The sequence below is a fragment of the Marasmius oreades genome, chromosome 1 (genome assembly GCF_018924745.1).
Source record: "Marasmius oreades isolate 03SP1 chromosome 1, whole genome shotgun sequence".
Classification (NCBI taxonomy): Eukaryota; Fungi; Basidiomycota; class Agaricomycetes; order Agaricales; family Marasmiaceae; genus Marasmius; species Marasmius oreades.
In genome coordinates, this window is record NC_057323.1 from 187,756 (window position 1) to 214,457 (window position 26,702).

At 43.6% G+C, this 26,702-nt stretch overlaps 7 protein-coding genes across 7 annotated transcripts; 1 reads left to right on the plus strand and 6 right to left on the minus strand.

Moving 5' to 3' along the window:
• Positions 1-740: 740 nt before the first annotated feature.
• E1B28_000044 (uncharacterized protein) lies at positions 741-3,800 on the minus strand (the record flags this gene model as incomplete). The annotated part of the gene is made up of 12 exons (XM_043145841.1): positions 3,769-3,800; positions 3,410-3,712; positions 2,149-3,343; positions 2,066-2,084; positions 1,781-2,009; positions 1,667-1,699; positions 1,589-1,610; positions 1,460-1,538; positions 1,245-1,397; positions 1,092-1,179; positions 925-1,033; positions 741-866 (listed from the first exon to the last, which is right to left on the minus strand). Exons 3-12 carry the CDS (start codon positions 2,257-2,259, stop codon positions 741-743), a joined length of 969 nt encoding a protein of 322 aa, XP_043014540.1. The 5' UTR covers positions 2,260-3,343; positions 3,410-3,712; positions 3,769-3,800.
• A 1,891-nt stretch (positions 3,801-5,691) lies between these two features.
• Positions 5,692-8,087, minus strand: E1B28_000045 (uncharacterized protein). Its single transcript, XM_043145842.1, has 10 exons — positions 7,444-8,087; positions 7,348-7,366; positions 7,044-7,287; positions 6,947-6,979; positions 6,864-6,885; positions 6,738-6,816; positions 6,526-6,675; positions 6,364-6,460; positions 6,202-6,310; positions 5,692-6,150 (listed from the first exon to the last, which is right to left on the minus strand). The coding sequence occupies exons 1-10, from the start codon at positions 7,558-7,560 to the stop codon at positions 6,019-6,021; spliced, it is 1,002 nt and encodes a 333-aa protein (XP_043014541.1). The 5' UTR covers positions 7,561-8,087; the 3' UTR covers positions 5,692-6,018.
• A 124-nt stretch (positions 8,088-8,211) lies between these two features.
• Positions 8,212-10,886, minus strand: E1B28_000046 (uncharacterized protein). The gene is made up of 5 exons (XM_043145843.1): positions 10,852-10,886; positions 10,581-10,802; positions 9,519-10,527; positions 9,203-9,465; positions 8,212-9,140 (listed from the first exon to the last, which is right to left on the minus strand). The coding sequence occupies exons 3-5, from the start codon at positions 9,707-9,709 to the stop codon at positions 8,257-8,259; spliced, it is 1,338 nt and encodes a 445-aa protein (XP_043014542.1). The 5' UTR covers positions 9,710-10,527; positions 10,581-10,802; positions 10,852-10,886; the 3' UTR covers positions 8,212-8,256.
• A 2,440-nt stretch (positions 10,887-13,326) lies between these two features.
• On the minus strand, positions 13,327-13,609 carry E1B28_000047 (uncharacterized protein; the record flags this gene model as incomplete). Its single annotated transcript, XM_043145844.1, has 2 exons — positions 13,327-13,540; positions 13,599-13,609. The coding sequence occupies 2 exons, from the start codon at positions 13,607-13,609 to the stop codon at positions 13,327-13,329; spliced, it is 225 nt and encodes a 74-aa protein (XP_043014543.1).
• A 5,342-nt stretch (positions 13,610-18,951) lies between these two features.
• Positions 18,952-20,942, plus strand: E1B28_000048 (uncharacterized protein; the record flags this gene model as incomplete). The annotated part of the gene is made up of 10 exons (XM_043145845.1): positions 18,952-19,110; positions 19,166-19,325; positions 19,384-19,543; positions 19,601-19,791; positions 19,849-19,950; positions 20,001-20,144; positions 20,194-20,240; positions 20,288-20,522; positions 20,575-20,698; positions 20,747-20,942. 10 exons carry the CDS (start codon positions 18,952-18,954, stop codon positions 20,940-20,942), a joined length of 1,518 nt encoding a protein of 505 aa, XP_043014544.1.
• Positions 20,943-20,989: 47 nt separating this feature from the next.
• On the minus strand, positions 20,990-23,656 carry E1B28_000049 (uncharacterized protein; the record flags this gene model as incomplete). The annotated part of the gene is made up of 12 exons (XM_043145846.1): positions 20,990-21,206; positions 21,260-21,304; positions 21,360-21,526; positions 21,586-21,672; positions 21,734-21,907; positions 21,959-22,216; positions 22,273-22,473; positions 22,533-22,829; positions 22,875-23,153; positions 23,206-23,439; positions 23,507-23,551; positions 23,609-23,656. The coding sequence occupies 12 exons, from the start codon at positions 23,654-23,656 to the stop codon at positions 20,990-20,992; spliced, it is 2,052 nt and encodes a 683-aa protein (XP_043014545.1).
• A 906-nt stretch (positions 23,657-24,562) lies between these two features.
• E1B28_000050 (uncharacterized protein) lies at positions 24,563-26,657 on the minus strand (the record flags this gene model as incomplete). Its single annotated transcript, XM_043145847.1, has 4 exons — positions 24,563-25,682; positions 25,734-26,205; positions 26,266-26,572; positions 26,634-26,657. 4 exons carry the CDS (start codon positions 26,655-26,657, stop codon positions 24,563-24,565), a joined length of 1,923 nt encoding a protein of 640 aa, XP_043014546.1.
• Between the last annotated feature and the right edge of the window lie 45 nt (positions 26,658-26,702).

Here is a 26,702-nt window from a genome sequence, read left to right on the forward strand (position 1 = left end):
GTGTAGAAAAAACCTATCATACGTACTTCGACCATCAATGTTCCCAAATGATTAGCGAAGGAGACAATTGGGCACTATGGAGACACGCCAATTTCAATCCTTCACAAAATTAAAAGGAGACGATGTAAAGCGTTGGTAAAGCGCAAACAACAACTCGTAACGTCACGCCACGTACAAGTCACCGTTCAGGAAACTCCGCGGGCCGGTTAACCGTGTCGGACCGGATGGAGAGGGTGAGTTTGAGATTCCGACTCGAGGGTTTCTTTTTCTTTCGTTTGATATGAAGTATCCTCAATACAACTTTAATCCATCGTGAGGCCAATGACCATTATTCACTTGTAATATACCAATTCGCCGTCGGGTATTGCCCGGAAGCCCCCGGATACCTACTCCTTGATTCACAGCGGAACGCTCTCGGAAGCGGGCAAAACGTGAATGGGTTCCGAGTTCACTCTCAAGGTTAAAACAGAAGCCCCCCTCACACGGTGATGAAGAAACTTGCGAGAAGACGGTTCGCCCCGCGGTTCGGATTGTCGAATAGCGATTAGGAGTGGAAAGCGAGGGAGAGCTAGGAGTTGCTAAGAGATATAACTGGGAGAATTTAGCTAATGTCATATGTGTCCCAGTGGGAGTGCCATGGTCTATATGACATTTAACATACAGAAATAATACTTTATGTAAGTGCGAAGTCGACGAGTAACGGAAGGGAACCTTCCACAACGCGGTATTGAACAAAGGCTTCATGCCGAACGTCGCCACTGCTCGTCTGTCCCACTAACATTCAAAGTAAAACTCCCACTGGAGTTCCCGGCCATGACACCAACTCCAAGCCCAACTCGAACGATCATCAAAGTTGGACATATTCCCTTCAAATACCATGCGATGAATAACGGGTCAAAATCGAGGCATTCCCGATAGACGTACCGCGACCTGAATCAACAGAGGGTATACATCCCACCCCTCTAACGCAGGAAAAAGAGTGAAAGGAACGGACATGACTAGGACCAGCGGGTAAACCAGTCCCGACTGTAAGCTGGGATAGCGTTTTCAATGGTTGTAGTTGATTGAGGGTCCTGTGAGCTGGCACGTACATGATGGAAGAGATCGAAGCGTATCGTTTCTTGAATGATTGTCCGGTAGTAGGTGGGTAATAAGCTCCTGAGAACCCTATTCTCCTGGCTAGCGACACAAGAGAGTGTAAGTTTTACCTTTTTAGAACCGAGGATTCGGGCTAAAAGACTCACCGACCATCGACGTCAACACGATATTAATAAACGCGTTCATGATGTAGTATACATCCTCGAGATGTGCTGCTTGACCTCCCAATCTAGTAGCAAGCGTGGACTCTGGGTTCAAGCCTAAAGAAACCATTATGGCCATTGATAATATACCTAACACTGGAGGGAAATACATCAAGTCAGAGGTTGAAGATTTGAGAAAAGAATAAGCGCCAACTCACCATTGGAGACAACGCAAGCAATGGTTGGAACGATTATCACACTCTTCCGGAAGTCCCATAGTGCATAGCACCGGAAGACCTAAGAACGGTTCATCGGTGTTTCTCGGGATTAGGGTGGGATTTCCTTACCAAGACAACATCTGCCAGGATACTGATGTAGATCAGTGATCCCTCAACCACAACGAGGAGACTTCGAAGACTTCTTACTTGGCCATCATCGTCAAAACGGTCGACGCAATCCTAGGCAAGCCACCGCACCCCTTCAGTAAGATCCAAGTAACCGACACCCGCAAAGAAGCTAAAGCTAAAATGGCAACGTACGGAAGCATATGAAACACCATCAGCATAACCTGTCCCGGGCTATCCTTACCAGTGCACCGGTCGGAGTAATACACAGCTTGGATGATGGCCAGAGCGGTATTGTTTCCAAGGCCAATCGTCGCCAGTACGAATAGGGATACCATCAATGTGAAGTGGAACACTCGTTGGGGAGTTTTGTTTCGTCGTTTGAGGACCATCATGCAGACGGCGAAAACCATGATGTAGAAGCCTGTTTGGTGGGGCGCTTCAATATCTCAAAATAGCGCTTATGCAGTATGAACTCACCATACAGCAAGAACTGGAGCTGTGGGGAGGCGCAATAAGTAATCAGCATGAAGGTAAAACGAAGGAGGGTAAAAATGACGTGCCCCAACGACAACCATGGGTCCAATAATAATTCCCGACAGCGTAGGATGTGCATCGAGGGGGAAAAAACTTAGGCCCTCCGGGGGCGTTATTCCACCTGTGTTCACCGGCATAGCAACCTTTGGCCTTGGTTCTGATCACTTCAAGTCTGGAAGGATAAAGGCCGGGGAAGGGGTCGCAATGATGGGATGTTATGTTTTCGAGCCTATAACTGAGGGTTCTTGATTGTTGGTTGGAGCCCAGGAAGATGTAACTGGATCACAAGTTGTTAATGAATCATGGGCCAATCGTCGATTCAAGGCAATAAATGTGCGGTGAGATATTCAAGCCTTTTATCCAGAGCTTTGCGGTGCATAGCAGGCGGTGAGTCCGTCGCGGAGGAGGCGAGTCGTTCACGATGGTGTTTGCCGATATCATGATACCTTCATCACTCCGGGAATAACTGATGGGAATGCTGTTTCGATAACCATGCTGTATTTACAATCTTCCCATTTAAAGTCCAGTGTTGCGTTCCGCGTTCAAACCGGTCCGACAACTCGGGACGGGCGCTTAGAATAGGTTTATTTAGCCCCAGTCTGCTGATAGTTCTTCTAAGGAACCAAGTCGCAGAGTGAATGAAAACCAAACGTGGCAATAAGATGGATGCGACGACAGGTACTGCGCAGGAAAAAACATCATGAAACGGAGGCGATATGCATTGATATTGGTATGGCTGATGGTGACAGACGCAGTTCGAAGCTGAATGGAGGAGCGAGGTTGCGTAACAGTAGAGTCATGGCGGAAGTAGCAATCAACCACCGTAGTCAAGTTGAAACTCAAGGCGCGCGGAGGACTTCAATAAAAGGCTGGCGTCGAGGGTACACGTAGAACTGAAGTCGAGTTGTTGTGAATGTCCGGTTGGTTTCTCCCCCACACCTAGTTCATCATTTCGTCATCGCTATCTTGGGAATGAGCCCGGGTAAAAATCTATACATCCACCATCTTGAAGCCACCCTGGTAGCGGGTGGAACTTGGCTTCCATCACTCGTACTTCGTCTTCTTCCCATGTCTGAGGCAGAAGCTTCGACTGTTCTCCTCAGTTGAGCGCCACTTCACCCAACTCTAGTAGCCAACTTGAACGATTCATTTCCACGTTTCATGTCTACCATCAAGGATGATGGTGCAGCCTTTAAGACCGAGGCGCTCGAAAGTGAAGGTCTGCAGAAGATAAATTCGTCAGAAGGGATGCACGAGATCGGAAGAGGAAGCGAAGAAGTATCTTGCCTGCGATGTCGATCAATGGTCGTCAACATTGACAACGTTCTTGGGAACACCAGACTGATAGGCTGCCTTAACCTCGATCTTCATCAGACGCGATCTAAGCAGTTGCAGGAGGTCTACATCCACCTTGACGTTGAGATCTCCAACCTCTCTCCCTTCCAGATCGGCTTCATCGACTTCCGGTCAAATATTGCTCTAATTGTTTTTTTTTCTTTCTGCAAGGTCTAGAAGACGAGAAAATCATGAATTATTGCAGGCATACCGCTAGCCAATATACACGCCTAAGCCTAAGAAGTAGTAATCGGCCTGAAAATAATAAGAAGTGTTAGCAGGGTGATTTCAAGCTGGAACGAACGACATACCGGCGCGATGGTGGTCTGGTCAAAAGTTGTTTGGTGTTTGGCCATTGTTGAACCGGAGGTCCGGACTCCGCCCTAGCGCCGGCGGGCCATCGAATGTATAACGTACGTAAGGATTTTCTGATACGACTTATTCTCTCGCTCTCTCCGACGTTCTGCAAAAATATCGTTAGGTTGTCAGGGACAATGTTCATCAGAAGAGTTGAGGGCTATGGGACATGGAAGGTGGGGTTTAGATGAAGTTGGCTGTTCTGTCAGTTTCTGATGGTCTGGGGAACGAGTCAGAAGCTATGACTTGGATCATCATAAGGCTATGGATACGTTATCGGTCAGAAGGGGTTTGGCAAGATTGGTCCAAGGTTGTGCGTTTATAACTTTATACGAAGGTATGTGTTGGCTTACTCTAGATCTACCAATTCACTCGCATCTTCTATCCAAAAACGCGAATCAAGTTCGACCGCCAACAATCCTTTCTTTATACCCCATTCCACTTGCCTAACGTCTTCAATGTGATGTGGATAGCTCTGACCATTTCCATTGTACCAGTCGTTCACCCGCGAAATTGATTGTGCCTTGGCTTCCAGTCCTTTCCAAGTCGATATGGAGATTTTGATTTTTCGGATTGCTGAGGGTTATTTTTGAGGCGTTTTGAGAAAAATGTGGTTCGGTAAACAGGACTAAAAGTACGTGTACCTCCACTTCGCTAGTGTTAAGTTTCTGTCAAGTTAGTCAAGTACAGCTTGTCGAAATACGTCTTATACCTCCAGAGCACCTACGCGCAGCTCTTAGGGACAAACCATCCCAACATATCCATAAGTTTCAATCAAAATTCATACTCAGGTCGCATCGAACACGACTGGTGCTTGGGGAATTCGTAGGTATAAAATCCTCGTTTCCCCAGGCTCATATATCTCGTCGTTCTAGATATCAACGTAATCCCCAAAATCACGAAATCTAACATTCCTCCGGTTACGTTTTGGCGACAAATCGAGGACGGGAAGATTCTGATTCTACACCTTCTATCACCATTCCTACAACACAGATGGAGGATATCTCATCCACCTTTGACCGTCTGCTTCTGGTTTTCTTCTGGTTTTGAATCTCATGCACATCCGACGGGTCGAGTTTTTGTGGTTTTCTTCCGAGTCGGCAGCCGCATTCGTCGAATACGATGCGTGAGTCAGTTGTATTCTCAGAGGAACCGTGCCCCTCAATTTTACCGCTTGTATCTAAACTTGTATCTAAACTGCTAGCCGCCAACAAGGGATCAATAACTAAAAAACTCGGAACGATACAGCCTACCTTTCGGACCTATCAACCAAGTAACTGCGTGAATGGTGCTCACAACCGGCTTCTACCCTCCCCTTTACGCAAGATCACGATATCCAATTTGTCTACTTCGTTCTCGCTATCCTTTCAGAACGAGGACTCAACCGAGACAGATATATCCGATACTCTGTGCACCCCGGCCTCAGGGGCACCATTTTCCTAGCTAATGATCGCGCACCCACGACCTTCCCAGAGGTATTGGAGGATAGAGACGGGTTGGTGGAGTTTTGGAGATCTGTGCGGTCAGTTTCGCGGTTTTGAAATTTGAATGATAGTCCGCTTTCGTTGACTGTCGAACTATACGTGAATTTCGAGAAAACCAAGCATATCTATATCTAACGGCGTTGTGCTTGTGTTTAGGTATAGGTGAGCTAAGAACGATACAGCATACGGTATAACAACATTCGGATCCACCACAGAGGCGGTCTTCCACACTACTGCACCTGTACTAGTTTCATTCGCTCTCCTAACCTCTACTTCATCGAATGTACCGGCCTATTACACGATACGGTATAGTGTCCTATGCGTCCCGGTGAGATTTTTACCTATACGGTACCCAAACGGAACGTCGTCCGTAAATCGGTTGAAAGTGTCCATGGTATATTCCCAACTTTTCATTCCGATTTCAATTTACATTCGACTTGCAATCGGACTTAAGTATAGCACGAAAGAGTGGGGAGGGGGTGAAGGTATACGGGTAAATGAAAGCGGTCAGTGAAGGAATCAAAAACGATTAACATACAGCAAATCAATATCAAAAGCGATATGTCGTAAAATCCGAAGATGTGAAGTCAGAAGAACTCGACAGTAGTCGGCAGGCGTCGCATTTAACCATGCACTTAGGTATAAAACCGTAGGTAAGTGCGGGATTGACTAGCTATGGAAGGGACCCTTCCCCAAAGGTTTTGAAGTTGAACATAGCCTTCAAACCGAACGCCACGACCCTTCACTGGCAGTACTAACGTTCAAAGTGAAACTCCCAGAGCTGGACTGTGTCCCTGCAATGCCACCGAATCCGAGCCAAACTCGAACGATCATCAGAGTAGGACAGATTCCCTTCGAAAATGATGAATAACTCGGAAGTGAGACGTTTCCAGATAGACATACCGCGACCTGAATTAACAGAGGATACACATCCCACCCCGCTAGCGAAGGACAAAGAGTGAAAGGGACAGATAGGACTAGGATCAGCGGGTAAATCAGTCCCGATTGTAAGCTAGAATGCGTTTCTCAATGAATACATTATGGGGGATCCTGTGAACCACCTACATAATCGAAGAGATCGAAGAGTATCGTTTCTTCAACGATCGTGCCGTAGTCACATGCCATTGGGAATGAGTCTCCCCCGACAACCATATTTTCCTGGCTAGTGAAATAGGAGGATGTAAGTTGTAATTCTTTAGGATCGATGATTCGGGCTAAGAAACTCACCGACCATCGATGTCAACACGATGTTAATCAACGCATTCATGATGTAGTATGCATCCTGGAGATATGTTGCTTTGCCTCCCAATTCAGCGAGCGCGAAGCCCGGGCTCAAGTGTGCGGAATCCGTTATAGCCATCGAGACAATACCTATCGCTGGAGAGAAATTCATAAAGCCGTGGGTTGAAGGTTGTCGGGAAGAACGTAAGATAACGTACCATTGGAGAGAACACAAGCAGTGGTTGGAACGATTATCATGCTCTTCCGGGAGTCCCATAATACATAGCACCGGAATACCTAAGAACACTTCAGCGGATGTTTCTTTTTCAGCGGACCTTCCTTACCAAGACAACATCTGCCAGGACACTGGTGTGGATCAGTGATTCTTCTTCTTCACCACAACAAGGAGACTCCGAAGACCTCTCACTTAGCTAGCATCGTCAAAACAGTCGTCGCAATCCTAGATACGCCTCCAGTAAGTTCTGTTTTGAAACAACCCCACCAGGAGCTAAATAACAACGTACATAACCCGCGGAAACACCCGAGTAATGCTCAGCATCATAGGCTCAGACACCATGTTGTCCTTGCCAGCCCATTGATAAAAGTAACTCGCAGCTTGCATGACGGCCAGAGCGGTATTGATTACAAGACCAAGTGTCGCCAGTACGAATAGGGATATCATCGATGTGAAGTGGAATATTCGCTGAGGAGATTTGTTTCGTCGTTTGAGGACCATCATGCAGACGGCGAAGACCATGATGTAAAAACCTGATTGGGGGTTCGTTTCTTGTCAAAAATAACCCTCGTATAATCATAATATGAACTTACCATATAACAAGAATTGAAGCTGGAGGGAGAGAGAGTAAAAAGCAATCAGCAGAAGTAAGGGTAGCCTCCGAAGGAGTTGGAGGTGATATGACATACCCCAATAATAACCATGGGTCCAATAATGACTCCCGAAAGCGTCAGATGTGCTTCGAGTGGTAAAAGAGTGTCACTACCCTCTAGGGGCATCGTTTCGCCTGGGTTGGCCAGCCCCATAGGAGTTGGAATTGGTTACGGTCACTTCTCGGCTGATAGGACAGAGGCGGGAAGGGTTCAAAGTGATAATGCTTTTGAGCGTATAAGAGCGCTGTCAGTGAGTCATGCTTCCCGCTGATGGATTATGAAATGATCATTCCAGGCATCAAGCCATCGCCGAAATATGTTTGAGCTTTGCAATGTATAGCAGGTGGCAGTGTTTAAATGTTCAAATTAACGTTCGCGTTCAGCCTGATTCGTCACTGACAGTGCCAGAGCGAGCGGAAGTGGGGGAACTAGTGCAGAAATGACATCACTGGAACGACTGATGAGAAGATACTCGTTTCGATACTAGGAATCCTTTCCAACGGGTGCAGTTGGGTTCCAGTTTGACAGCGATGCATTGACGCCGTACACGTAACATCAGATGGACTTAAGGTGACCGTTCTCCTTTATAGTCTGCTGATGTTTTAAGGTGATGCAAGTCGCAGAGTGGATGGAGGCAAAGGGCGAGCCTGAGGCAAGTCGTGGTGCTTACTGATGAGCGTCGAACATCAACATCAACCATCGGGGTCCACGCGTCACCGTGAGAATTACGGTTACTAATATGGAAGCCATTGTTGCCCTCGTGACGTGAACAAAATTCCGAAGTCTTCGCAAACATACGACGACCCTCAATCTGGATTCTCATACAGGATGTACGGAGTGGGTGGGAAACTAAACACGCTCTTCGCCTTTATAAGCCGACCAATTCTTCCTATCGCCCACAGGCCCAAAAGCAGCGACCAAAGTCAAGTGTATATACTCAAACGCCAAACTCGCCTGGTTCCCATAAGCAATATACGATGACTTATATCCCGCCTGACTTTCCCCTAAATGCTTAATCCAAGCTATTGCTTTCGAATACTTTCCGCGCTGTCCATATTCCCAAAACGGTTTGCCATTGTAACGATGAGTCAACGTTCCCCGCTCGTGCCTCATAACGACGTTGAGCAACGATCCCTCTATTTCTCCGTAGTCCGACAAATCGATAGCGTGGTTCAGTAAGAGCCGGTTCTTAATAACGCAGTTGATTGACAGATCGAGGCCGAGGTCTTCACATGCTGAGCGGATAACTGCATCTTCGCCTTTGAGGACCCGAAGGATCTCGTTGAGGCTCTCACTGCTTTGAGTATCAACAGCGTAAGAGTGGGATAGCGCGAATCCAAGTAGACCACCGTTAGGAAGGAACTGGGGGTTGTCGAGTATAGCAGAAATCGCGTCTCTCAATTTGAGGTTCGTTTTTGTTACGAGGAGGGAATCAGGACCTTGATTACTCGATTTGGAAAAGTAGAGGTTGTAGGTCAACGTAATGCGATGGCCAGAGATGACGGGCAATACTTCATGTTCGACGTCGGAGAAGAAGGCCACGTACGCGATGGTGTCGTTGGGAGAAGGAGAGTTGGATAGGATGGTGCCAGAGTCAAAGTTGTGCTCCTTCTCGCCGTGACGAAGGACGAGTTGGCCACCAGTGTGGAGGGTTGGAAAGACTATGACCAACGAGCCGAACATGTATTTACCGCGAGGAGTATCCTTATGTACACGAAAGAAGCTTCCTGCATCTAAATATTGGAAAAGACGTCGGAGGGGTTTAGCATGTTATAGAGATCCACAAAAAACTAACCGTAAACGTTCAGCTTGTACAACTCGGCGTCCACCTTTCTGTCTACATCCTCTCCCCTCAAAAGCTGGGGTAAAATCCCAGGTAGCAAGCGGATGACATTCGAATCGAGTTTGGAGGCGAACCGCTCGACGTCCATTTTTCCCGCTTTCCGATAGGACTCGTCCAACAACTCTTCTTTGGCGCGTCCGAAGGTGGCTCTATCGCAGTAAGTGGATAGTTTGTTCAGGTCATCTACAGCGGCTCCCGGTGTCAATTTCAGGATTCTATACGATAAAGAGGTTGGAATGGTTGTTAACAGAAACGAAATGTAGCTTACTGCGGGACACCCGATTTATCAAGATAGTATAGGTCGAGACTATCAGGGGGAACCTGAATAGTGCCAGAGACCCATGGGTCAGAGTTGCCCACTGCGGCTCGGATGGTGTTGATTTGCTGTTCGACGCTAGACATGAATGTAGTGCTTGGATCGCAAAGAAAAGGGGCTTCTTGTGAGGAAAAAAATGACATAAGAATCTCGGCAATTTCCCGGCTTCTGCGGGCCAAAGCACCAAGTCATTCTGTAAACCGAGTCACCTTCGAGTCTTCGACCCTGCATTGCGTCGAGAGAATTTGATAAAATGAAGTGAAAGTGCCGTGAAAAAAAACGATTCACAGTTATTTGACATAAATCTCCCATTTAGACTTTTCGAAGTCTTCCGAGTCATCTTCGACCCTGCATCAATATCTGATGAAAACAATGAAACATGGCAAAGGGCGTGTCCCGTGGGGAGAAAAAATGTCGTAGGAAGTGAGAACGCAATGTAATGAAAACGCGTCAAAATCCGATTGAGCGTGCCACCAGAAACATGAGAATAGAAACAGAACGTAAAAAGAAACGGAGGAGTCTGGAATTAAACAATGGGCATTCCGACGCGCCGGCGTATGGATTCCTTCCTTCCATGGACTCATGGTGCTGGACCGGCACTGTAAGTCTGTCCAAGTCATCGCTCCAGTGGAGGGATGAAATGGAGGAAGGCAGGTAGGAGCGTGGAAGCCGGAATTAAGGAAGATGAAATGAAAGTGAGAAATTAGAAACGAGGAAGAGGTACTTTATAGATCCACCTCTAGTCTTTGTGATAGTTACGGGTGCCTTCGAGATTTGTCAGTCTTCTCTGCAAGTGCTCGAAGATGGCTAGTGTTGAAATTGAAGGGGACGAAAGACAAAGGATCACGGTTGCTTGAGACTTCCACCAGAGTTTTACCGATGCTTAAACGACGGTCTTCTATTCGAAAGCATCTTCTTGGTCTTGGAGGAGTAGATGAATATAACCGAGCCATGGAAATACCTGATCGTCGGATGAGTGACGTGGTTAACTTGTTGAAGGAGATGAAAGCATACATCAACCCTTTCCACCCAAAAAAAACTCTCACCGTTCCCGCTTAATTTAGCAAAATCCATCAAAGTCGCGACGGCGACAACTATGAATCTTCACCTTTAAGAGGTATAGCGAGGGCTCTTCGAGAAAACCCTATATGGATGCCAAAACGAAGTGATGCAGCAATCAAGGGTTGGACGGGAATTGGAGGAATGATGATGCATGATGAGTGCCAGTGAAAAAGACTGGAACCTTCATTTCAGCGTATGCTCGATTAAAAAGACGGGTTCTCACGTAGTTGAGGAGCATCCTGGAAGATGATGAGCTGGCTAAAAATGCTGTATCTTATCTAATCTCACCATACATCAGAAAGCCCACGGTCTGGCGCCGTCTGAAATTTGAGGGACCGACGACGGTTTCTCTCCCCACTTCCGCCTCTCTCATCGTTCTTATTTATCGGCAAGAACAGACCATTGAGATTTATAGGAACACTACAAGTTATAACTCACCGAAGGCTGATTGAAGACATTCAAGCTATACGATAATGGACGGTACGAAGAGTTAGTCGACTAAGCAATCTATATTTTTCTAGTCAATCATGGTGCGTGAGTCAGCCCTATTCTCTACCACCGTATCTCATGGCGATAGGCAGCAGATCACCGTTGAAAGAACAATCGCTCTGGTGGCAGTACCAAGAATGACCGTTACCCGCGTTACCGCAGCTGAGGCTGTCCCAAACGGCCTCTATCTCGCGCTTAATTCTTTTCTACCGGTTCGGGTGGTGACAGAGTTATGTAACCGGATTCCGTTAATTTTCACGCGTACGGGCTGCTGACCAGACTCTTCGGTCACTGCGGCCTGAGGCGTTTATGGTCCTTCATTTCTTCTCGAGTAGTTGACGACACCGTGGACTGCCTCTGATGGGGAGAGGGGCTTTGGTTGGGCTTTGGTATGCAGTACTGGCTCGCGAAATCCACTCTTGCCGGTGTCTAATCTCATAATGAAGTTGTCTAGTTGAACCCACGTGCGCAGCTTCAAGTTCAAACTTCACCTCTATAATTGTTCAAATTTCACAAAGCTAGCCCCTTACCGTCCGTCACCCGGCTTACAAAATAAAAGATGTTGAAACACCCGGGTTGCAAATTAAAGTCGACAAAGTCCCGAATCTCAATTATCAATTGGCGGCATTCAAGATTTCGTGGGGAACGGCCGAGGTAGATAGATTTCCACACCACACTACCCACACGTCGTCCTCAAACACAGTTGATCCTCGGTATGCAAGTAGAGTACTTGAGCCCATACAGGCGCCGGCGGGAAATTTCGGGATAGCCGTTCTGTCCGACAGCCTCGCTGCGGCGATGCTACATTTGCCAACCCTGGCCGTCTCAATGTTAGTCCGAGTCATCCTAGCTTTCTATCTAACCACCTATTACTGTAGAGGTTCACTTTGCCCTTAGATATATAAATGGTTACCAAAACGGCCCTGACAGGCTTATTTCGATTTTCAGCTCAGGACTCGCGCCATACCTACTTTCTTACCGCCTATGGCGCATCTAGACATCGAGAATACCTTCAACAAACCCCAATCAAGCTTCAATCTCTATGATTCGCAAGGTATAGTAATCACTGTTTTAGAATTCCCGGACTGGTGTGTTGACATTGTCGTCGACTATAGCCCCTCTTCAAAGGTTGATATTGGACCCAGGAGAAAAGAGTCATGAATTAAACAGTGACAGCCGCAAACTTTGGTCTCCCGATTGGCTGCGCTTTTTGTTCCTTCAGGAACCGATCTGGCGAGTCTTGCTTAATGTCTTTATTTTTCTCTGCTGACACTGTTCGATAGTATGCCCGATCCCTTTCTCGGAGCCCACAACCAGATTGATGGTGCTCAAGCTGGCTCGACCTACGGCTTTCCTCCCATCGCCCAAAATCAAGTCCCATGCTATAGACTCAGCATAAGACGTCTTGATTATTCTGGGATAATTCCCAGATCGCACCGAGTAAACACATTCCTGAACCAGCCATTTAGTATTTACCACTTCATTCCTCTCAAACGACACACCGAAGACCCCTGGGTTGAACCACGGACTACCGCTTCATTTTACTACCAGCCAGGGTTACGAAGTACCGTCGTTTGAATATCAACGTCGGGAAGTAGGCTCACAAGCAATCACCCTCGCTGCCATCGCAATCTGGAAAAAGAAACCAAAGTATTTCTGTCAAATTGTTGGATGTAAGTCGAGGGGGTTTACTGCGAAGCACGCTTTTGATTGTGAGTTGGTTGGAGTTCCCTTTTCAATATGAGCGTTGCGAATACTAAGCTTCCCCCCCCTTTCTTTCTTTCTTTTCCCCCCGTTAGATCACCAACGGTCTCACCAGAATATCAAACCGTTCAAGTGCTTTGGTTGTTCACGAGGGTTTGGGTCGCGATCTGATTTATCGAGGCATCAGGAGCGACTGAAAGGGTCTTGTAAAAGTTTTCCGGTCACCAGTACTCGTCAAGACATTTTATAATCAAAGACTAGGGCTGATATGGATATACTGTATAAATACGTTATTGGGACATTTCTTAATATTAACGACTAGGACCGAAAGAGAAATAATATCCTGTCGTTCTTTGACGTCAGCAAAATTCCCGACACGCTGTAATGCCAGCAACAATAGATTGTTCCGGAATTAAGTCAATATTGAATGTACTTAAATGTGTATCAGGCGAGATCGAACATGAGGAAACTACGTCTAATGAAAAAAGCAATTACCACTGGATGATTAACGATGACCAGTCTCGCCATCACGGTCGCTCAACATTCCTTCAAGCTCCCTGTTTCCTTGGTTTTCAAGTCCAGTGTCGGAACGCAGCACGTTCGAAGCCAACTGGATCCCGGCTTCCTCGGTAGTGAGTTCCTCCACAACATTCCCAGCCACTCTCCGTATGTGAAGAACTACACGGCTGGTGGCAATGGAGTGAAGGACGCGTTCAAGGCTACGAGATATAAAATATTCAGGTCCGAGTCACGCTCCTTGGATGAGGAAATACTTACGGAGAGATCATGATTGTGAAACTGGACTGATGAGCACGGAGAGGAATTAGATATAGAATATAACTCTTGATAAGTAAAGCGAGTCACCGGCAGTTGGAGAATAATCACAACATTGATCAGCGACAACACTATTGATGGTACTGAGTTTCCGGTGTCCCATTAGACAGAAGTAAGCCTCACGAAAGATTGCCGCGTAGTACACGACCCCTAAATATGATTCAGATTCAAGTATTGTAGTCGGACACCTTATAATTTCGTACTCACCATCCTGGTAAATGACCTTCACAAGGACCGATCTGCCGCCTCTCCGATCTGGTAGTGCATAAGTTCACATAAGGGGCCTGGAACTACAATCAACTGTGAGCCCCTTACAGGCTTTGAACCCAGGTATAGCCATTAATATGAAACCAACTGCGACGAGCTTCAGCCTCCGTAAACCCTTCCGAAGGGTAGTCACTAACTAGTATTGAAGACCATTAATATGATCCAACACAAGAAAAGGTCCTTGTTTTGCGTCGAACAAAAACATCCTCCCAGTTGTACACTGCCAGGCATATGGAGCTCGGGACCTATGTATCCTGGGATGTGAGTGTGGGTTCGTAAGAAGTTTCCCTCATGAAGACACTGACATTGAACTCCTCTTACGAATCTCACGAAGAAGACCATCGCAGGGATTGCGCATGACATGACCAACATGCTGAACACAGCCCGAACAGGAGGTCTATCCACCCAAACAGCGCATATCCGCATTATGAGGATGACTATTAATTGAGTCATAAGAATAAAATGTGGGAGTAGGCTGAATGAACGTACATTCCGAAAGGTAAATCCCTATAATCGCGCTCCCTACACGCATGCCACTGATTAATATGAATTTACCTCAAAGAAACTTCCAAAAGCCATACATGCACTCATCTTGTAAGTCACCACACACGATTTCGCGTTGGATGGGCCCAAGATGTCTGTTGAATCATAGTAGAATGAGTAAAATTGTGGAAAGGGGTATGATTTAGCGCCGGTAAACTGACAATACGTATCCAAAATAAGCCGATCCCACAACGGAAGATACCTCTGTGCCAGGTATATCAGGTTGAGCGCCACGGGTGCTATTTTGTTCGTCCAATTTCGAGGATATCGGAAGGCTGCCCATACGTACTTGAGTTCGAGATCCAAATTAAGAAGAACGTCGTAGGCGAAAAGGGCCCCTGCAGCAACTAAACACGTAGCTCGTGAGGATATGTCCGCCTGGATTTCAAGGGTATCGTACCTTGGACGTACTGTCAACCAAATACGAGTCAGTAGGGTATCTGTTTAGATCATGGAGGGAACTGACGCGAACGGACAATCCACCTCGAACAATCTCAAACGTGTCTTCCGGGGATATCTCAACCATTCGGAATTTTGACACGGGAAGAGACAAGAAAGGCGGATAAAACTCTATGCGAGGATCAGGATAGGCCCTATAAGACCCCGCCAAACAAGGTCTGACATCAAATATGGTTACAAAGACCGTAGAACGGATCCGACTTCGAGGTTGCCAATGTGCGTGATGACTCCGTAACGCCTTGTTATCTCCACTAGGCGTGGAAACCTGGCTTCATCCTTTCAGGTGTTGCATAGACACCACCCATATCTGACCTTGGTGATGGAAGGAGGCCATCGAAGACCGCCTTGCATTAATCATGGCATCTTCCAACGCCGTTTTTAGAGCCACTGAAGTTGGTTTTTCTGATGACGGTCAGTCACTCTATTCAACAACAACAACCGAAGTCACCATTTAGTCTACTGACACCAGGTTCTTCAAGTACTGTATCAACAGCACTGGGTGATCGAAGTAATCGTTCAACATGTCCGGAATCGTGATGTAATTACCATTGTCTTCTCCCGCTTAGTCTTAGTTCTGATACGAGCCAGGTGACTAGGTTGATAGGCGACTCTGTCCGATATAAGGTATCCCATTTAAGTCCCAGGTGAAAGGTTAGGGCTCACTGATGTTACACACGCAGTAACCTAAGACGAGCATTATTTCGATGTGCACCTATCCAGCTGAGGGCTAGTCCTGAGTTCCTCACCGTCCCGATACCAGAGTTTCTCGAAATGAGGGTTCAAGAAAAGTAGAGCCTGGTCGTGTATTGTAATCAGATGCAGCGCCTAGAATAACGGGACGCCACGCACCAATAGCGTTTAGTTATTCGACCTTCTCTCACCCTGGCCGGATTACTAGAATGGTAACGTATCGGACAGATCCAGAAAGGCAAGAGGAATGATCGTGGAGAGCGATGATTGAGCAACCTGGCCCCCACAGCGACCGAAACGTTGCTTGGGTTTATGTGATGCCAAAGCAATGTCCGTGAGATGTTCTCCATCTCCTCGGGTTGCTCCAGGCCGAAGTAAAAATCAGTTATATGACACGTAATAAATTGGAATAGATCCAACATACTTGGCTGCTCGCGTTGGAGCTAAAGTTCTCACAATTACAGTACTTTTTGAGACCAGCAGCCATAATATGGCCTTGAACACGACCAAAGCGATATTACAGCCACCTGGAACGAACAGGTTGGTCATTCGATTTGTAAGGAAATAGACGGCGTGAAGGGATTGGATGAACGAAGTGAGATATCCGAATCGATGAACTTATCGGTCGGATGTGAAATGTGAAATCGTCCGGCGTTTCGTGCTCGGTGGAGGGTCTATACCGACGACCGAATGGCATCAGTACGAACAAACAACGACTGGAAGTGGGAGATGACACCTTGAGTACCTTCTCCCTTCATCCCAATTCCTCTCTCAACGGAAAGCCGAGTTCCGATTCGTACCTCAGACCAAACAGCGCGAAACTTGGTAAGAGTATATAATGTTTTCACAGTTTTCTAGAAGATCCGTCCATGATTCACGTTCCTAAGAACCAGATAGGTACAGGCTCATGAGGTAAATTCCTGCCGTGAGGAGGTCGAACCAATGAAGACGCGAATAACGTACCCTTCCGTAACCAACGAAACAGGGAACATCATCCCGAATCTAACGACCGGGAATTCATTTTAAAGAATCCGTTGGACGGCCGTGCGCTCGCGGAGTCCCATGGGTATCTCTTCATAACTGTACAGGATATCTGTCAAGTGTGGTCAACAACAGTCTAGATGAAATATTCCAAAATATGTTTCTCGCGCCAGGATTGACCACCCGAGCATGAGTAATTTCCATATGTAGCAACCATATTTACTGTGAAAATATACCTATGGAGCCCATGTAAATTACCAAACCAAGCAACAAGTACACATATAATGGAGCATAGAAATGTTCTAACTAAGCACAGATTATAGTCTAATGAAGCATGAACTTAGGTCTGATGAAGCCATTTATTTTTGTTGTATTCTAGCACCCAGAAATAAACTAATGGAGCAACTATTTCCAGATGTAGGAAGCATTATGTCTTTCTGATGGAGCACTACATAGAGGTCTGACCAAACACTGACTGAGGTTTGACGGAGCCCATGTACAGGTCTGACCAAGCCCACCTGCAGGTCTGACTGAGCCCCATGTACAGGTCTGATGGAGACCCACATACAGGTCTGACCAAGCCCACCTACAGGTCTGACTGAGCCCCATGTACAGGTCTGACCAAGCCCCACCTACAGGTCTGACCAAGCCCCATGTACAGGTCTGACCCAGCACCACCTACAGGTCTGATGGAGCCCCAGGTACAGGTCTGACCCAGCACCACCTACAGGTCTGATGGAGCCCCAGGTACAGGTCTGACCCAGCACCATCTACAGGTCTGACCAAGCACCATATGACTGAGCATCAGGTACAGATCTGAGGGAGTACTACACCACTCTGACAACCACTATATAGTCCTGCATCATGTAGATTCATCAATATTTGTTGAGTTTTTATACCATTGCTAGATTTTATGCTGTTATACTCTTATTTGAGTGGAAATATCTATATGTGTACTAGTAGAGCTTTAAATTAAGCTCTGGTGAGGATGCAGTTACAGACATTATCTGCCACCAAGTACTGCTGCATCCTTACATCTTCTAAGTCCTGGGTCCCCAAAGATTATTGACAACCCTTTAGATCAAGAAGATGCAGAAATGGAAGACAAGGATCAGATTTAGGTCATCCCAAATGAAATGTGCACAATGACTGAACCAGGGTAGATATTCATGATATTTTTATATAATCTATTAGCCCCAACTATAATGTGTATATAGGACTAGTTTAAATATGTAGATACACTCCTAATGTAAATAGCTATTGATGTAGAAGATACCTCTCAAGTTGCAGATTTTGAGCATGGTTTTTCACCCGTGAGGATTAAGCGAGTTACCAGAGATAAGGGCTGATGCCCACCACCATTGTAATATTCTACTTTTGGAAACTTGTTGTTTCAGTCAGTTTTACCAAAAAGGAAACACCTTCGAGTTCTTTCATCTCCATGTCAAAGATAGTTCAGACTTCAGTAAGTTAAAACAACACATTTAATGTATGACTCTGCTTATTTCTCCTGTAGCTTGATCAAAATGAGGAAGTCAGCGATACTAGAGATCGCAAATATTATAAAGGGTCAACACTACCATCGCCAAGAAAAGAAAGTCTACTTAACAATGTAAATCGCAATAAGGTCAATATTCAGAATATGATTTTTGTTATTACAAAGAAACTTTTACTCAAGATTATTAATGTTAGGGTGGACGGCCAAAAAAACATCATAAAAGAAAGAAATCCTCAAAAGATGACACTCTCCATACTCCAATACAGAAAAAGAGCCGAGCTTCCTCTTTATCTCATTCTCATTCTATTCCTATTGGACTACCACCATCCCCCTCAATCTCTGGCCAGTCTATTGATGATGAGGAAGCTGATACGGTCCACTTTCTCTTGGAAAATCCTTTAATTCTTCCTGATCCTTTTGATCTTGAAAAAAATCAATCAAAAATGCCTTCTATAGGTCTCAAAGCAGTAGACCATCATAAACATCAAATTGTGGCTCATATTCATACCAATGAAGTCTACCAAAAATTTGATACTTGGGTAGGTTTTTCTATTGCTATATGATCAATATTGCTCAAGATGGTTTGACATATAGAAAAATGACTATTCACCAAAGAAATATTCTATTTGTGAACAAGTCAGTATATTATTACAGGGACACCCATGTGATAGACCTCAAGATATTAGAGCTCGACCATTTAGGCTTCAATGGAACACAGCAGATCATAAACCTCCACCCCCTCTAAATTCAACACTATCAAAGCCTGTTCCAGTCTACCGTGTAGTTTACTACTGTCTAGGCAGTTGCAGTAGGCTCCCTTCTCAGAACAAACCTGGACACCAGACTGTTCCACAGATTATGGAAGAGAACAATGAGGATGACAGTAGCAGCAGCATCAGCAGCAGCAGTGATAGCAGTGATGATAGCGAGGATACCAGTGATCAAGAGACTTCTGATAAGGAAAATGAGGATAAACAGAAAAAGAAGGCTTCTTATCCCCACAAGGTTAAAATCTATGTATGTTACTTTTTTATTCTTCTATTTCTACTTACAAACTGTGATATTTCAATAGGCAGAAGTCATGTCAAATGATCTGAATACTGTCAATATTTGGCGGTTTGGAAAGCATCCTGAAGCTGCAGTTGAGCATCTTGAGATGTCCCATCATCTACGTCAAATTATATTGCAGTATAGTATGATTCAAAATATGACTACTTCTTATATTAAAAAAAGTAACTTATTTCCTGAATTCTTTTTCTGTTTTTATATACATCTAACTTTGTGTTATAGCCCTCAATCACCATTGGGACAACTATCCTCAATATCGACTGCCATTTCCTAAACAAATCAATAATATTGTTGCAAATATCCGCAGACGAGAGAGGTTAACTAATGATCCCTTGCTAGCTATCAAACAGCTGGCAATCAATAGCCCTCATCTCATTTTCAAGTATGTGGTTGTTCTCAATCTCTGAATACCACTCCTCACTTTTCTTATTATAATTAGCTATCACTATGAAATAGAGGATCCCTACTCTTTTCGAGTTGGTATTCATTGCACATATGCTATTCAGTCCCTTCTACTCTATGGATCCCGTAATGGAGTTGGACTAGACTCTTCTTGGCGAAATAAAAATGAGAATAGAGCACCAGTTACCTTTTTGATTACCTCTGATTTTCATAAACGGCTAGTCCCTGGTATGAATTTTATTTCTCTGACTTTTTTATAGTTAACTAATATGTGATTTCCAACAGGACCTGTGTATATTTCAGCAGATATAAAAACAGACACTTTGAAGCTTTTTCTGAAAACTGTAAAGAAGAATGTAGAGAATGAAGCATTAGCACTAGTCAATGGTAAGTTCTTTTATTTATTTGACTTGGTTAAATCTAGAAAGCTTTTTCAGATCTTCATAAACCGGATTCTGCTTTGGCTCCCTTTTCCAGTGATCTTATACAACAGGCTCAAGCAGTAGTGAACCAGAAATCATGGGATCCTCTTTTTTTTATGATTGACAAGTCCAAGGCAGAGAAAAATGCTCTTCAGCAAGGTGAGTTATAATATTGTATATACTAATAAAGCTTATTTTTCTTTCTCAGTTTGGTCTAAAGTTTCTATCCGTCTATGCCAGTTTCATGTCATTCAGGTATAATCTGCTTTTCTTATATAAATGAAGCTTAATTTATTTTAAAGGCACTTTTACGATGGGAGGTTGATAACGTTACAGATTCTTCAAAGCCTAAGCTCTCTCGTATTCAGAAGTTCAAATTGTGCTGGGCCTTTAGAGAACTACAACGAGCCTCTGATGAGAATGAATGGCTACAGATGAAAAAAGTCTTTGAAGCCAGAGTTGCTAGTATTTCTCCAAGCCAGGCCTCTTTAATCATACAATATTTTGAGGTTAACTGGTTTTCACAGTACTGGCGAGGTAGCATTTTTGCCTTAATGTCTTTCTATTACTAATGTTAAATTCTCATTAGATATGTGGACAGACATTGGTTTACCAGAAGGACACAATAGAGACTATATTTCCACCAACAACTTTACTGAGCGTGCATTCAAAATGTTTGACCAAATATTTCTTCAGAATCGGGCCAACAAATCGTAAGCTCTATGTTTTTCAAATAAAATATGTTCTAAACTAGTACACAGAACATATCGTCTAGTTTGCATTATTGCATACGAGTGGTTTGAGTATTTTAGACAGTGGAAAGAACAAGATCCTAAACCTGTCAGCTCTAAATACTTTCAAACCACACAGAAGGCTCACGCTCTATGGAATGCTGGCTTGATTAAAGAGATTGCTGTAGAAAATAATCAAAGAAGATGGCAGGTGACAGAATTGTAATATTCAATTATAACATCGTTGCTGTTTGCTCCATAACTTGTATTCTATTACTTATCCAAAATACTAGATAAAGGGGAATCAGCCTCATTGTCCTTCCCAACTTCATGTCTACTCCCTTCAATATCTTCTTCTTTGCGCAAAGATGACATTTCAGTACTTGTCAACAGTTCCATAACATTGTTGTTTAATGGGTTCTCTAATGGGTTCACAGGAAGATAAGCATAATAACCACCCTTATGCTTCTCTTTGCGAACGGGAGTTACTCTAGTCCATCTCTTAATAAGATGTTAAGACAGTTATTATTAAAAAGAACTTACTGCTTGGCTGGTTCTATGATTTTGTTTCTGGAACTTTTTCGGATACTATATAAAAAGCATGTTAGAAATGTTAAATGGCTTCAGTAAGTTTAATATATACCTGGCAGCCTTCTTCTGGCTAGTTAGAAGAATCTTCAATATTTGCGCACGCAATACAATAATGTAGCTTTGATTTAGAAGATGATTTTGCCCTCCCCGATCTGCTAGAATTATGTTTCCGATAGCAAAAACACCACAGTCATATGTGTTACTCTGGGATGCTTGACCCTATATGAACACAGTGAATATGTTTTTAAAAAAAGAAAGAAGCTTTAGAGAATATATACTTCTGGACAATGTATCATATTCCACTCATCCCAGTTAATACTGAGCTTCTGAGCTTTGTGAATCATGGCTATCCAAGTGCGAAATGTCTGTGAATAGTTGAAATTGAAACTTTAATAAAATTAATCAATCCAATAACCAATGACATACCTGAAAAATAGAGGCATATATAGAGAACTGCCAGTCATAGTTTGCCGTCTCCGAACATAGACTATCATAGATTGTTATTGTGTGAGAATGAAGCGCCACAACACCTGCTATCCAATGGGCATGATCCTTTTGATGAATAGCAACCAGTATTTTCTCTGTATCTATGATTCTGAACTGTATTTTTTTATATCAATTGAATGACAAATTTAGACACACAAATATTACCTTGTATTTTTTAACCTCCTTCAATAATGCCTCGTTTACTGTAGCCTGACTACATTTTTCATGAAGGCCTTCCCAGTGAAGGGAGTCAATAAACTGAGTCCTTGCAGAAAAAGGATAGAGTTTGAGAAAGCAATTGATAACTTCATCATTCAACCATGTTCCCTCTTGAAGCCTGTGTAGGTCTGCCTCTCCTAGAACAACCTTGTCAATTGTACATTGAAGTTTCTGAATCTTCATTTTTGCCACAATTTCCGGTATCTATAAAGATGGTAAGTGCCTGTAGATACTATCCATATCATAATTGAACAACTAACTTCTTTCAGATATGCTCTAGCATCATTAGGAGTGAAATTCAAGCTTAATGGCTCTGGCAAGGATTGAATCTCTGGACCATCTTCTGTAGACTTGATAACCTCATTAGGATCTTGTTGTGTCCTTATTGATAAGATATTATTGTTCCTAACATCTTGTGCTCCTCCACTACCAGAACCAGACCAGTTTGGTTTTAAAACAGCCTACATATAGTTGATGATAATTGAACACTAAGTTCTTATAATAAATAAAGCTCGCTCACATGTGATTTTCCAATATCTTGGAATATATTATTATGGCTTGAAGGAGTTATAATTTTGAAAATAGCCTCGAAATAAGACTTTGGAATACCCTCTTGCTTTGATGGTTCTGCATTTATCCAGGCACTCCATATTGGATATAGAAGTTCCCGAACATTGGTAACTTTTTGCAAGCTGTTTGCTAACCGCTTATCGTATTTTTTCCGTTTGATAAGGATGATTGCAAGTAGAATGATCCAAAAACCACAGGATGTACCATCTTTTTGGATCCCAGTGTGTACGACTTTAGAAGATTGCTTCTAATATCCCTGTCAGATTGATATTCTAGAGTAATACTAACTCACCTTTGCATCTTCAAAATTGCTATTGAATTTTCCGCAAACTGCTAAAAGCTTTTTACGGTCCTTCTCTGATAGAGTTTCTTCTAGGTTTTGGATTGTGTGTAGACTATCATAGATGTTCCAATGGATTTTCCCCCCTTCTTGATAGATTATTTCTACTAGCACATAGTGGCTTTGCGCTTTCAAATGATGGAGAAGATAAACTTGAGTTAAAGGTTCTGAAAACCCCACTTTTATATGCCAGCATTGTTTAACTGGTCCTTCCATCTCTTGGATTGAAAGCTATATTTTATATTAGTTCACATAAGAATTGGATAATTAAGAAAACTCTTACAGTACTGTTTGCCAACAATTTCTCTCCAACAGACAAAATATAGTCTGTAAAAACTAGAGTTCCAAAATTTTGAGAGCTACAGAGCTCATTTAGAATCTCTGCCATCCCCACAATCTCATCCATTCTCATGAGATAGTCTTTGTCTAGCCATCTACTATGATCATTGTTAAAGAATGCTTGTTCCTCATCGCTTTCATAGTCATTCTCCATCAATCTATTGGGCTCTAGTTCAGTCTTAGTAGTTCCATTAACTTTCAATTAAGTCCTCTATTGTCTTGTTGCAAGGTAAACTTGAGCCTACCTGTTCTTTTGACATTATAATACTCAGCTCTTTAATGCCTTGAAGCTGAAATGATAACTGGAATAAGTGTTTGTTTTTCACTTAAAGCAGCTAGAAACGCACTCTCTCTTCACGTTCCTTGCTAGCAAGTCTGACAGGAGGTTCTGCCATGAGACTATTAGTGGCTAAACGCAGACCCTTTGGACCTGTCTTTTTTTGAAATTGAACTGGCTCTTGTTTTATCTTGACTACATTTGATCTCCCTGAATGTAGAGGTTTAGTCTTTGATGGTCTTCCTCTCAGATCTGGTCCTGTCATTAGATTGAATTGAGTATAAAGCCACAAAAAAGACATCAGACAATTCACTAGCTTGAAATTCTGAAGAGTCCACTTTGTTTTCCTCTTTCTCTTTATAAGCTGTGAGTATTGATTGATACTTGAGTTATTAGATATATCTTACCTTGCATTCTGTTTGATTTTTTATTTTTAATTTCAGAATTGGAATTTTCAATTTCCTTTTCATCTTCCAGTTGCAGATATTGAAGATATAGTTCCATCTCATGGTCCACTGTACTATCAAACACAGTTTGAGCATGTTTTGTTTTTTCTGGATTACGACTCTGTCCCTTAGAGTATTTGCCACGCAAGAGTCTTGTAGTTTCTTGGACTTCAAAACAAGTTATAATATAATTCCTGCAACAAATAACAAATGGCATACCTTCTAGCTCCTTTGCAGGACCATTGATGATCTGCAGCTGAACAGCAAATATATGGACACAGGTCTTGCCTGTTTGTGTAAACTCGTGGCAATTACATTTAAGGACGCCATTTGATGTTTCTATTACCATATACTTTTTAGCCTTCAGTTTCTCCTTTGATTTATGAAGCTTCAAAGTCCTCCTTGAAGATTCCTTGAGTTTAGTATAATTAATATGATCTGAAGTCTTCTTCTTCCCCTTTGAGTGCTTTTTTGAAGAATGGCTATCCATGACGAGTGATAGAGGAGAGGTTAAAGAGTGTGATTACAAATCATAAGTCTACCACTACCATACTACTTAATAAAAAATAACTACTTCTCTATTGTTGCTGGTTATAAGCATCTGCAATTTCTGAGGGCAAGTTAAAACTATGCTTCATCTCTTCAACCCAATCCCTAACTGATCTCCTAATTCTAATAAAATCCTTGTCTCGAGATACCAGCGTCATTGTGTTAGCTGAGGTCAACACCTTGTTGTCAGAGTCTTCTCTGAAGACTAATCGCACATTCTTGGTCATAAACACTTCATACCTCCAGTTAAGTGAGCTGATATCAGAATATTCCAAAGCAAACCCATCCTCTGGTGTATAGGGTGCATCTTCAACTCCAGGTTTTCGAGTTTGAAGTCTTGATAGAAGTTCCACAATCCACTCTGAGTCCCCATAGAATGGCAATACCTCAGCTATACAAAAGCTGAACCATTCACCAACCTGCACTTCTCCCTCTTCAGTCTTCCCCCCCTCCATCTCATGCGGATAATGAACTATCAGAGAGTTACCTCTCAGCTCCTTTGCGACTGTTAAAATCTGGCATTGTAGCCAATTCATGTGCAAGTGCCAGACTAGATCTGGCCAGGCAACTTCAGATGTAGACAATTTCGCAGTAATAGGAAGATTGCTAATCCAGTTCCAAATATCCTCTCCAATCTTGCAACCTAGACCAACAAGCTGACTTGGCTCAGCGTCTACCTGCGATTGTTCCATAGACATACGCCATCTATATGACTCTGGCCAAGTGCTGCTGGATAATCTGAAGACATTGAGCAATGCTATAAAGTCCAGAATACCCGTGATAGAGAGCAAATTGGGAGTGTGCATCATTTCTCCATGAATGTGTGGGTCTTCTTCGCTCTCCAAACATCTGGTTGTGTAGCTGGCAGTAGCAGTGTTCGTATGCCATCCGGCCAGCATAAAGAAGAGATCGCGGATGTATGGCTTGTTCCGTTTTATTACAGCTTCTATATCCGTCGTTTGTGATTGGAAGTAATAGAGCCAACCTTCTTCATATTGAAACGCGGATGTTTCAGAAGGATCTCGAATGAAGTCGATAAGAATGGAAAAGCAGGATTCTCGAATGGTGGAACTGCAATAAAAGAAGTCTTTGAACGACACAGTGTCTTCAAGGGTAAGCTCCATGTATGGGGTTCCGGGATGTAAAATCCTAGAGTAAATGTTAGTGTTCTTAGATTGAATGATAGAATCAATATCTTACAGAACATCACCCGGTTTGAGAACAACTGGAAAAATTGTACTATGCCGTACTCTGTTCTGGACGTTCTTGCCCCGTATCATATCTCTGAGCCATTTTCCAAAGGCCCAATGGCTGTGGTGTTTAGTACGCTGAGCTCCCCAAGCATCAAACACAAAGACCACTTTGCAGCCATATACTACACTGATGGAGATAGCATAGCCATAGCGAGCTCGAGATAGAGTTGAGAAGTAGTTTCGTGAAGTGACTTCTTCCAGGTGTAGTTTTTGCTGTACATTTTGGAAGCCATGTAGATGCTGTTGTCCTATAGAGAACCCAGCTCTCCAGTTGTAAGAGGCACTGTCCAAAGGCTCTGGAAAGAATCGTCCGACCATATTAGAGATAGAAAGAGTCGCCTTCATTGGAACTGGCTTATCCAAAAACATTGTTAGATTTCCTTGAACATATTGTTTCTGATATCTGGATGGTTGTTGAACTACCAGAGGTAATTTAGCTATCATATAACCATTAAACGCAATAAAATCACTATACTCACCTTCTATTTGACATTCAATGTTTAAAGGTTGAATACTCAGTAGAGCATGTTCAAAGGAGCTGTATGTTCTGGCTGGCGTTTTGCTAAGAATAAAATGATTCCACCGAAAGCCAGCAAGTACGACTTCCTCCCGCTGAGAGTAGAACCATTGATGATTGTGTTTTGCAAATCCAGGAAGGCCTGACTCCTCGGTGTGATTTACTGGGCTGTAAGTTGATTTGCGTACTGGAATAAACCCATTATAAAGGATTCCTGTCCATTGTACTTGATCCACAATACAGGACAGCTCCTGATGGTATATTTGATCCTGAATAACTCTTGTCAGGTTTTGGAGGTATTGGAAATGATATATAAAACAATAAGCGCACCGGAAACACTGGTTGAATACTCATATCTGGCTCTTTGGAGCTTCCTACTACAATGTAGATATTGTCTCC

Bases quoted from the DNA above. Each gene is read 5' to 3' on its own strand.
- E1B28_000045 (XM_043145842.1), bottom strand. From the start codon at position 7,560: ATGGGGCTGGCCAACCCAGGCGAAACGATGCCCCTAGAGGGTAGTGAC. The intron at 6,817-6,863 runs GTAAGGAAGGTC...AAGTGTTCTTAG, and splicing joins TCCTGGCAGATGTTGTCTTG to GTATTCCGGTGCTATGTATT. The intron at 6,311-6,363 runs GTAGGTGGTTCA...AACGCATTCTAG, and splicing joins TCTTCGATCTCTTCGATTAT to CTTACAATCGGGACTGATTT.
- E1B28_000046 (XM_043145843.1), bottom strand. From the start codon at position 9,709: ATGTCATTTTTTTCCTCACAAGAAGCCCCTTTTCTTTGCGATCCAAGC. The intron at 9,466-9,518 runs GTAAGCTACATT...TTTATCGTATAG, and splicing joins GATAAATCGGGTGTCCCGCA to AATCCTGAAATTGACACCGG. The intron at 9,141-9,202 runs GTTAGTTTTTTG...TCCAATATTTAG, and splicing joins GTACAAGCTGAACGTTTACG to ATGCAGGAAGCTTCTTTCGT.